The sequence below is a fragment of the Penicillium psychrofluorescens genome (assembly GCF_964197705.1).
Source record: "Penicillium psychrofluorescens genome assembly, chromosome: 3".
Lineage (NCBI taxonomy): Eukaryota > Fungi > Ascomycota > Eurotiomycetes > Eurotiales > Aspergillaceae > Penicillium > Penicillium psychrofluorescens.
Genome location: NC_133441.1, coordinates 1,517,059 through 1,528,205, shown reverse-complemented (window position 1 = coordinate 1,528,205; position 11,147 = coordinate 1,517,059). Strand labels below are relative to the sequence as shown.

The 11,147-nt window shown below is 54.7% G+C and overlaps 2 protein-coding genes across 2 annotated transcripts; both read right to left on the bottom strand.

Moving 5' to 3' along the window:
- Positions 1–499: 499 nt before the first annotated feature.
- On the bottom strand, positions 500–1,578 carry PFLUO_LOCUS4705 (uncharacterized protein; the record flags this gene model as incomplete). Its single annotated transcript, XM_073782082.1, has 2 exons — positions 500–1,223; positions 1,295–1,578. 2 exons carry the CDS (start codon positions 1,576–1,578, stop codon positions 500–502), a joined length of 1,008 nt encoding a protein of 335 aa, XP_073638773.1.
- Positions 1,579–2,457: 879 nt separating this feature from the next.
- PFLUO_LOCUS4704 (uncharacterized protein) lies at positions 2,458–10,987 on the bottom strand (the record flags this gene model as incomplete). Its single annotated transcript, XM_073782081.1, has 8 exons — positions 2,458–3,926; positions 5,329–5,589; positions 5,658–5,817; positions 5,888–6,232; positions 6,560–6,578; positions 6,872–6,990; positions 7,046–10,718; positions 10,782–10,987. 8 exons carry the CDS (start codon positions 10,985–10,987, stop codon positions 2,458–2,460), a joined length of 6,252 nt encoding a protein of 2,083 aa, XP_073638772.1.
- Positions 10,988–11,147: the final 160 nt, after the last annotated feature.

Below are 11,147 nucleotides of genomic sequence, written 5' to 3'. Positions count from 1 at the left end.
GAAGGTTGAAAGAAGTGTATGCCGCACTGGATCTTCACGTGTCCTGCAGCTTCGATGAGCATTTTTTAAGACGTCCCAGATCTATGGGTGGGTCGTTGTTGGCATTGCGGTATTCTCTCAACGCATCTACCTTAGATCTTCCGATCAACAAACACCGGAACAAGGGCTAAGACAGATTATCTATTCTATTACTCAAAGCAAGCCTCTGGAGTACTCTCGAATAAACATACAACACCCACATCCCCTAACGACTCATGGACAGGACAGGTATCTTTGAAGGACGCCAATGCAAAACAAGACAAGGAAAAAAGAAACACGCCAGAAGGTGCGTAAGGCGTGATGAGGGGGAATAAAAATCGATATCCACTTAAAAGCATCCAGGGACGGGGAGAGCGAGAAGGAGGTAGAGGGTGAGAGAGAGGTAGAGAGAGAGGAAGGTAGGGAGGGAGAGAAATTAGGCAAGGCCAGGTCAACCTTGAACCTTTGAGGGACAGACATCTCATTTTTCATAATACACCGCCCCATCCAACTCAGCCGGCAGCCTCTGTTGCGGCTTAAACGCCCCGTGATACTCGGACCCGAGAGAAGGTTCACTAGCCGCCAACTCCGCCTGCTGAGGCCGAGGCGGCTTAAACGCACCGTGATACTCGGTCCCGACAGAAGGCTCGCTATCCGCCAGTTCCGCCTGCCGGTGCTGAGGCGGCTCCGACTCCGCCGGCGGCTGCCACTTATCTTCAGCAACAGCTCCGCGGCGCTTGCGCATCATGAAGAACCACACCAGACCCGCGATCACGGCGACGGCGGCAACGGCAACGCCGACACCAATGCCGGCCTTTGCGCCGGTGGAAAGACCGCTTGAGGAGGAATTGGGGTGGTTGTTCGCGGCATTGACCCCTGTTGCAAGTGCGCCTTGGAAGTTGCTGGAGGATTTGGCCCCGGCCTTGGGTTTGGCTTGGGTTTCCTCGGTTAGGGCTGAGGTGGATGATGTGCTGGTCGCGGACGTTGTGGATGGTGAATTCCGGAACCGAATCGATACGCCGTATGCATTCACCATCCCGCTGGTGTCCATTGTGGTCGTGCCGCTGTACCATGACCCCCCTTTGTCGAAATATGTGTATTCATATATGGTTGCGCCGGCCGTGGGCTGCCAGTAGCATTGCTCGGAGGTAAGCCATGCCGTCCCGGATTCGGAACGGGGGATTTGGGTACGAGCTGTATAGTACCTGTCGGACAGTGAGCAAACAATGTCCTTTTCCTAACTATTAAGCAGGATATGCGAGAGAAGGGTACGTACGAAGGACAGCATGTCGCGAACGTCTCCGGGTCATCCCCACTACCCACGCTGCTGTAGGCAATGGAATATCCCAACGGACAGACACCAGGCGAGTAATAACTATACGGCGAGTAGCCGGAGGGAAGACATGCCCCCGTGTATTGCGGTCCGGGCCCCAGGTTCATCCATAACCCAGCACATTCGCCGGCAGTGCACCCGCTGCTGGCGAGGTAAGTGTCGGAGATACATGTGCTGGGCGGGACAAAGGTGGTGGTTAGGGGCAATGCCGCCGTGATGGTCGACATGATGACGGTAAGGATTGAAGTCGCGGTGTCCAACGACGCGACTCGCACTCAATTCACGACCTCTATACCGTAAGACGTGATAGGAAGTTGGGATGTTTGACTGGAGAGGATTCTGCGCGGCTGAAAGGGTCTACGTGCTAGAGTTACTATTACAATTCCTGCGGCTCGGCTGTCTCCCGCATCGCCCTAGGCAGAGCCGTCCCGGCGATCGTTATATCTTTGGCGGCTAGTACTGGCTGCTGTGGAGAGATGTTGTGGCCCACAGCCCCTGGACGTTACTGAAGTTGGTTAGTCGGTGGTAAGGCTCCGCTCGGATGGTTTGTTTTGGGCCATGCGCCCCCTTCTGACTGGGTAGTACCGAGATCTATTTTAGTATTGTTTCTCACTAGGGTCTTCCCACAGACGACAATAACATCCCTGGCACTGTGCTAAAAAAAAGATTAGCCACCACGGCCGGTTTCATAACGAGAGGGCCAGGGGCGAGGCATCGCTAACCGCCGCAATGGGATGGGGGCTGAAAAGCAAGGCGCTATTAGGTGTTGGTGCAGCCCACATATCCTGCGCGTCGGGAGGTACATACGGAGTGGATTTTACCGAGAGCCCCGATTTTACCTGGAGTTGGTAGAAAAGAATGACAGTGACCGAGAGCTTGGAAGTGTAGGGCTCGGCACGTGCCATGTGGCGTATTAGGCCCCGTGTTCCTGCAGATTGGGTTTCCCTCTGGACTGTTGGTCTGCCTATTTATATCCAGGTCATGACCGAGGGGACAGCAATGAACAACCCTAGGGAAATGCATTGGATATGCTAAATACAGACAGCTATGTACTACCTAGGGGTGTGATAGGGTATCGCAGATCATCGCATCAATGAACACCGACTTCAAAACATCGAACTCCGCTTCCTCTGGAGCGTCGCGCGCTCGGGCTCATCGCGATTCTTAAGGAATCCAAAAAAGCCGCTCTTCTTCGGCTGCACTTGCGCATTCGGCCTAGTTCCAGGCGGGAGCGCACCGCTACTGGTAGCTTGTGGGGAGAAGCCGACCGACGACTGTGGCCGCGGCTGCGGGAGGTGTGTCGTCGAGTACGCCCCCGGCGGTTGTTGCTGAGGGACGTGAGCGTAGGGGTAGGGGTTGTTGGCGAAGGAGGTGGGCATGGGGGCACCTTGCTGCCATTGTGGACGGGGTGGATATGTGGGACGTGATGAGGAGAGGTAGGAGGGATTGGAAGAAGGGATGTTCGTTGAGGACTGGGAATAGGACATGGAGTATGGTCGGGAGGGACCGCCGCCAGGTCGCGGGGGTAGGTTCGGTCTGGTGGACTGGGCTCGCGCTTCCTGCTCTTCCCTGCCGTATAGCTGCTGGAGACGTAAAGTCTCTTGCTCAATCGCCGCTTCTTTGCGGCGCCGCTCCTTCTCTTCTTCCGCGAGAAGTCCCTGGGTCCGTCTCTCCTCTTCTCTGGCGATCTCATCCTGACGCCGTCGCTGTTGAGAGGACGGCGCTGGCGCTTTCGCTGGGATATTGAGACGAGGCGGCGACGGTTTGGTGCCATTTGCGGCCGGCTGTGTCGCACCCTGAGGTCTTGTGCTGGACTGCCCCATCCCGGGAGCGGCGATATGGAAAGCCTCCTTCGCGGGCCCGAAGAAAATATCCCGGATGGCAATCGCAACCAAGAGCAACACAACTTCTAGCCCCTTGAAGTCCTCCATCTCGACGCGGTAGAGATTCGGTTCGTAGAGTGTGAGTTCGCGCAGGCTCTGGAAGAGCGCGACGGTGATATCAGGCTCGCGGCTCTTCGTTCGCGCGTCCGGAACAGTTGCAGACTTGCCGTGCAGCAGACACGTCAAGTCCTTGGACAGCTTGCCATCCTTGCGCCAGCTGAAGCGCAGCTTCGGGGTGTTCTCCTCGGCAGCGGGATCGCTCTGCGTCTGGTCGAGCGTCGACGCCGACGGGACACGGAACGTCCGCTGCGGCATCTCAAACTCCCATCGCGCTGGCGTGTTCCAGCTCTTGGCCTTGTGCCGCACCAGGATCTGTTGGTCCGGGTTGTACAGCTGGATCGTGAACTGGGTAGGGAGGATTGGTTCCGGGGGTGGTGCGGTGCCGCCGTTCGCGCGGATCGTCTCTGCTGAGAGGCTGGGCTGATTCCATTCGGGGGCCACGGCGACTTCACCGAAGACGATGTCTTTCACGTATGGATCGTACAGGCCGACGCCGTAGCGATTGTGGGAGGTTGGGGCGGCGGGGTCGAGGTAGCGCAGAGCGTAAGCGGGTTCGGGGTCATTGCCATGTTGCTGGTAGTAGACGGTGCAGTTTTGCGATTTCTGGGGGGCATTGTTCTTGATGAAGAAGGCTTACGGTCGGGTTGAGTCAGTTCAGCGCAGGAACGAACTGGAAAGCGAGGGGCAGCAAATGACGTCGTTTGGTCGGGCAGGACAGGGACAGGAACAGGAACGAAAAAAAGGTACTTACTGGGGAGATTCTCGTCAATCATCTTGCGCGCTGGAACAAAGCCAAAGGTGCGCGTCTACAAAGTGAAATGGAGGCTAGGAGAGAAAGAAAGAAAGTCAAGGTTCGATGATAAAGCGACGAGCGATGGGCCTGATCGGCGCCTAAAAATAGGTGAGGGAGGACGTAGTCGGCGGAGGCATCAACTTTCCGGGGGAACTGCGCCTTCTCGGAGAATAACAGTCAGCAGCAGAACACACTAAAAAGGGGAAGACGGTCAAGACTGGCCTGCTTTGGGGAAATACCCTGCCACCATCCTCCACTTAGTCCAGGCAGTCATAATTATGGTGTCACTATGGCACGTCAGCTCCCAATGAGAAGTGTGAAGGACATACCTCGCTCAACTGTGGATCAAGGAGTAAAAAATCTGGAAAGAAGGAGGCCAATGGATGCGATAGAAGATCGTATATATTTCTGATTGACTAGGTCGACTAGATGGGCGTGGCCTCACTATCTGGACAATGTCAGCAGGACTCGCTCGGGAAGAGAACTTACCATGCATGGGTGTATGTGGTTTTATCAGACAAGCCCTAAAGACATCGTTAGCACACTCTGCATCACCGATCCAAAGAAAGGGAATAGGCAGTGCAATTCTGCACAAACGGGTTATAAAAGCCAATAATCGAGTTGTTGCTGAACCGTCACCCTCTCCTAGTCCTCGTCCCGGACTGGACTGGACTTGGGAGACTGGAATCTCTGACTGACTTGGTCCACGAGGACCGAGGAAGGGAGTTTATATATTTCCAAGGGTAAGACACTGCGCCCTCGTGTTTGCCGGCAACCGCCGCCATCGTCAATGATATCCCTGTTCGAAGCTGTGACAGTCTGTCTCGGCACCGCGCATGTATGAATACTCATTGTGAACAGAGGATCCATCAAAGAAGGTTGGAGGTTAGCGGACAAAGAAACCCGGACTTGAAGAACCCCATGAATGAATGAATCCTTGCCTCGTGTGGAGGCAGTCAAGTCTTTGTTCTTATTGTCGGATTTGAAACGTGGTTCGTCGCAGGATATACATAGCACCGAGAACCTTGGAAAGCAAAAGAAGAAGAAACATGTAATAGGTCCGGTGAGTTCTTTATTTCATTTAGTTATAGATCTTTTTCAAGCACTAGCAAGTCTATCTCTTTCGACTCTATTCTATAGCGTGCAGCATATCAAAAAATAGCACAAAAAGGAGCAGACAATGCCAATATACCCTCTGCTTTGAGCGCAAGCTCATACACGAACCCCCTCAACCATCTTACCCGCCGGCACCTTGGCCGTTTCGCGGTCCGCCGTGCTGAGCTGTAGGCCCTGGTCATCCCAGCCCTGCGTACCGATCTTGTACAGGGTACGCTGCTGCTCGCGGCTGGGGGTCGATCCGTTCTTACCACGGCGGTGCCGCGAGTCGATGGTTTCTACGAGCGTGGCATTGTCGCCGTCCAGCTCGTAGCCCTCCAGATCGTCCTTGTGGTGTTCTTCGGAGAAGGTGAAGCTGCGGAATTCAGTGTTGGTCCAGCCGGTTCCTGCATTGCACATGGATTAGTTCTCATCATCTCTCTCGTTTCTGTGATGTAAAGAAGAAAGAACATACCCTGGTAGTGGCTGCTATCCTCCCAGTCCTCCGTGAAATAGTGCAGGAATCCACCATGCGTCACAACAATGATCTCCTTCTCAGGCCTCGCCTTCAGCCAGCGACGCGCAGCACGCGCGCGCTCTTTGATAGCCTTGTTCGTCGGCGCATAGCGGCCAGCCTGATTCATAAATCAGCATCATGCTCAGATCGTGCCCCGTACCCGCCCCCAAAAGAAACGTCCGACCTACCTTATTGTTCCAGCCATTCTGCACCAAATCCAAGTCCACCGGAACCCCCGCGGAAGCAAATTCCTGGCGCAGAGCCTCGGGCTCACTGCCCGTATCGCACGGCACATCGGACGTCTCCTGGACGTCCGGCAGCGCGATCAGTTTCGTGTTCGGGTGCGCATGGAACACGGGCTGGAAGCTTTCGAGAGCGGTGTAGATTGTGCGGCGGAGGGGCGACGCGGTCACCAGCTCGACTGTGGCGTGGTGCGGGAAGTTGTCGCGCAGCTTCTGGCATTGTTCGTGGCCGAGGTCTGTGAGGAGGGGGTCTGGAATGACGTGGTTGGCTGTTGAGAGGTTGTGGACGCCCTTTTTAAGGATTGTTAGTATGGTTTCGAGATATGTAGTGGGTGGTATTGGGAGGCGGGTTGATGTCCGAAGGATCTAATCTGTTCGGCTGGGTCTGGCTTGGGGACAAGCGGAATTGTACGCGCTGGGTGACGTACCTGGGCGTGACGAACGCAATGGATGATAGGAGGCATATTTGAAAATGAGCGATCTGGGCTAGACCAGAATAGTAGTCGTTACTGCGAACTGGGAGGTCAGTTGAGAAAAAAAGAGGGAAAGAAAGACAGAGGATGACTCTTATCGGTGGGGGCGCGGGAGGGAACGTGGGATGAAGAAGACCAAACTTACCAGACTGAGGAGTTCAGCGCTGTGAATAAGAGTATGGGAAAGAAAGAAAGGTAGAAAGACAGAGAGATGCAGGGAAGGTGTATGTGGTCTCGCCACAGCCAGTGAATAAGCCCGTGGGAGGCCAAAGCCGCCTCAGATTTTGCCAGACAAAAGTAACGTTTTCCCCACGCGGCAATGGATCCGAGTTGGGACCGCATGGGGAAGGTGGGCCGATTCAAGGACAGGGTAAACGTATATTTTTGGGGTTATCATGATTATGGCACAAGAAAAATAAGAATATGTATAGATCCTCGAGGTCCAGCCCTCTCTCACGCAACGCCGAACCCCCGTGCATTCTCCAATGCCTTGTCCAGCTTCTCCGCCAGTGCCTCGCGCGACGAATACTCCGGCAGCAACAACCGGCCGAAACAGGTCAGACTGGTTGGAAGACGCTAGAAACTTCGGTCAGTCATCGGAATCAATTTCCACAGGGAGAGAGACACTTACCAGATCACCCACGCCGTTCTTCTGGATCACGAACATGATGCTCGAGATCCCGTTCACGGGGACGCGATCGCTGGCAGTCACGAATTCCAGGAGTTGCGCCTTCTTGTCAGCCGGATAGTGCGACACCACGCTCCAGAAATCACGGATGACGCGGTGCTTCGGCCCAAACCCGCCCTCGTACCGGGAATGGTTCTCCAATGCCTGGATGTCAATTTCTTGAATACCTTCCACAACGGTCTTCAGCGCCTCCGGGGTGAAGATGGAAAGAGCGGATCGGTCCAGGCAAGTGTTGAATCCACGAGCAAAAGCCTCGAACTGCGGCCGGATGGATTTATCCGTGAGCCAGAAGACGTAGTCCTTGACGAATTGGTGCCGATTACGGTTCGTCACCAGGGCTGCCTCGTCGGTGGGAGGGATGGGCGATTGAGCGGGCAGAGACTCGACAACGGATTTCGCCGTGTCGCCCGACACAGATTGACTGGGAGTGAGATCGGCTGCCTCGGCTGCCATGGAAGAAGGCGGGCTCGCTGAGGCCTGGTCAAAGTAATGCGGCACGTCTGACCAGGCAGTGGAGTCACTCATGGGGTTCTGTTCGGGGATTTTGCTCGGTAGCGGCCACATGGCATCGCGGTCCACCTTCTGCATGTCGACAGTCTCCACGCGGCCGAAAGACTCAAAGCTGAACTCATACGTCCTCATGAAGATGTCACCAACATCGCCATCCTGCCAGGACATCATGGTCTCCAGTCCCTGGACAAGCTCTGGCCATCCATCTCGGATATGACTGAGGTGCTTTACCTTGAGTCCCAGCAGTTTGCGATAGAAGGCAATCGGAAAGTTGACCGGCAGAGTAAGCCCGTTGTACACTGCAATTGACATCAGAAGGCCAAGCAGTTCAAATTTATACAGCGGTTCCAAGGAGCAAGGCCGGAACCAAGAGATGCGGTGCCGTGTGTCCAGTGTAAACATGCCGTAACCTGGGTCGAGCGCTTCCGCCATGAGCACCCGGAAGAACTCTTGCTGAACACCGCCGTGATCTAACCCCTCTTCACCCTCGTCCATTCCCATTTGCACCTTCAATGGTCGCATTAGTTCTCGCTTTTCCCGTCGCCACAACTGATTCAAGGCATCACCCAAGACGTTATCTCGTCGAACAACGAGAACCAGGTAGGTCGACATCGACGTCTTCAAGCGCGCCAAAATGCCCATGTCGTCATTGAGGTGCATGGTACTACTGAAAGCTGTCTGAGTGACGTGCCTTGTCGTAGTCATAGAAGACTCGTAGTACTTTGACATGGCGGAGTAGTTCAAGGCACGAAAATAGATGACAAGAGAGGATGGCGGAAAGAGAAAAGGGTAGGAAAGCAGATGCATCGTTCGGTTGTTTGACAGCCGGCCGGCCCATGCCACAGGCATCTCCAGAGGGTCCAGCCGCTCTGCAAGTAGAGGGGTATAGAAATCTTCCGGTTCCAAGCCCAGCCGGCTTCGTTTTTTATACATCGAGGCCAGGATTTGTATGGCACCGCCGGCAGCGCTGCTCCGAGGCATCTCGGGATTGCCATCCCACTCTCGCAAGAAAAGGGTACGAAGCCATTCGATAATGAGGGAGATGGGCCCGATCACCTGGAGTATGTCGGGGTCGGTAAGTGTGCAATGGTCGCTGAGATGCTCCACCACGCGGTCAAGTACGCTCGCTTTCCGTTGTTTTGGCACCTCGGGATTGTATATTTGTCGCGATTTAGATATTTCGTGGTATGTCAGGCGTGCTACGAGAGCACGAACCAGTCGGTTGACAAGGCGAAGACCTAGCTCGTGTTCGAGCCTGTCGGTCACCTCAATAGCGAGCTGGACATGTTCAGGTGGTAGATTGTGCATGTCGGCAGGTGAAGCCACATTCCCAGCAGCACGCATTCGAAGTATCCCACGCCAAGTATTTGCATCAAGCTCGGGCACAGAACTGACTAGAGCGAACAAGGTAACGGTGGCAATGTGGGCAGCGTCGGCATCGGACAAATGTCCTTCGTTCACTGATTCGGAAGGTCGTCGCACAACAACCGGGGCAGCGGCAGACGAAACCATGGTTGAACTGCGAGACGAACGGCGCGAAGGTCGGCTGGAAGATGTCAATTCTTCAGGAGGGACAAACAGTCCGTCCAGTGCACTCCATAGACTATGCAGAGCAATGTCCCAGGGACAAAGAGCAAATAGTCGTCGTAGTGAAACTTGCAGTAGCGGAAGATCAAGGCGAGAGGGCATCGACTTTTGCTTCGAAGCATTCGATTCAACCAACTCCCTTTCAAAGGATCTCACAATTTGTCTGGCGCTGCTGAACACATAGAAGACACTCTGTGCAACAAACGGATAGACTTGGCGTTGGCGAGATGTTGCGAATTGCCAGTCTGGGTTGTCGAAACTCCCGGTGGATTCTATGCGATCGATCTCCTCTTTCCAATTCTCGGCGTCTTCTTCAGTCTCTACCATCATCTGGCCAAGTCCACCAATGATCTCGGCGGACAAATGAGTAACTGTCTGGGCTAGTGGCCCTTCGTCGTGCGGGTGACTGTGAGAAACTCGTCTAGCTCTCCGGTCGCTTGGAGACTGAAAATCAGGGGGAAGAGGAGTAGGCAACAAGAGAGCAGGTTCCGGGCTTGCTCCCAGAGCAGCCTGATTCAACACCTTTTCGCCGTCCCATGAGACACGCCGTTTATTCTTACTGGTTTTCTTGGTGGATGGTGTATCGGCATCTCCATTTCGCCCACGGTGCTTTTGTGACCGATGTTTTAATGCAGGCGGAGACGGCATGCTAACCAAATCATTGGAAGCGTTCACAGACACCTTTTTATTCTTGTAATCTGGCCGCTTTCTCTCGCCCAGGCCTGGACGCGGACTCTGACGCCAGGGTTCAATTTCCGAGACCGATAGTCTTTTGACCTGTTGGTTGGGAAATCGGACCTCGACCGCAGAAGCCTGACTCCCCGTGGTCCGTGACGACGGTGTACGGGGATTCGCGCTTGAATGTCCATTGTAAAAGGTAGATCGATCGGGAGACTTTGCAGTTTCCGTAGCTTCCTGGTTCGGTACTCGCGCGCGATTCGTAATTTCAGGAGGCGTGGGAGGCGGTTTTGTTTTTGGTTGATAGGTATCGGATACTTGACGAAGAGGAAGCCATTCCACCATGCGCAATGAGAGGGTGTCAAAGAGGTTTTGTGTGAAAGATTTTGGATCCTTCAGTGGTTGTTCGGTGGTATGGTCGAATTCTTGTGATTGCAAGGTCTCGGCGGTTGGTGGCACATCGCCATTCGCTGCTTCGAGAGTATCGGTCCTGCCACCGGACATCAAGTGCTCCGTGGGGGCTTCATCCAACGCACCTCCTTCCCCTGGGGACGGATGTATGGCGGTGGCGGCCTCGGCGGCCTCGGCGTGAAAAGCACGACTTCGTTGCAACGAAATGCGATGATAGTTCAGCAGTTCAATCTCCGTTGGCGACCGAGGGGCATTGCAGCAAAGTCCACTCTCTGCATCGTCCTGACTTGCGAGGTAGCAGGCCAAGGTCCGCGCGCTGAGTTCGGTATACCGGCGATACGGGCCTTCGCTGACTCGGCGGCGATAACTGGCGCATGTAGGAGTCCGACATCCTGGGTCCCGACAACCGTGAAGGAGCTGCTGTTTGTATCTTTCCAGCCAGAGAGGTTAGTTTATGATAATATACGGGGCCAAGGACTGGACAGTCACTCACTTGCGAACCAGCACATTGAACCGCCTCCGTCGCTCATCGCGATACCACGGCAACACGCATGAGGAATCCGATAATTCGATGGTATTCTGTACGACCACCTCGGGCGCATTTGGTGGGAGTTTGCACCGATGGAACTGAGGGCGCTCGCTGCCAGCAGACCGCGCCACGTCCGGGGAATCGATCGACGCCCCGCGGAGCCTAGTCATGTTCAGCGACTAGGTGGCATATCTCGGTATAATACTGAGAGGCCGGGTATGCGTGATCCCGGAAGAGAGAGAGATATGAGGATGTTGGAGTTGGGATTTGGGGGGAGAGAGACTTCGAGATGCGAACAGCTGAACACCTGACTGATATCATCGGGCGAAC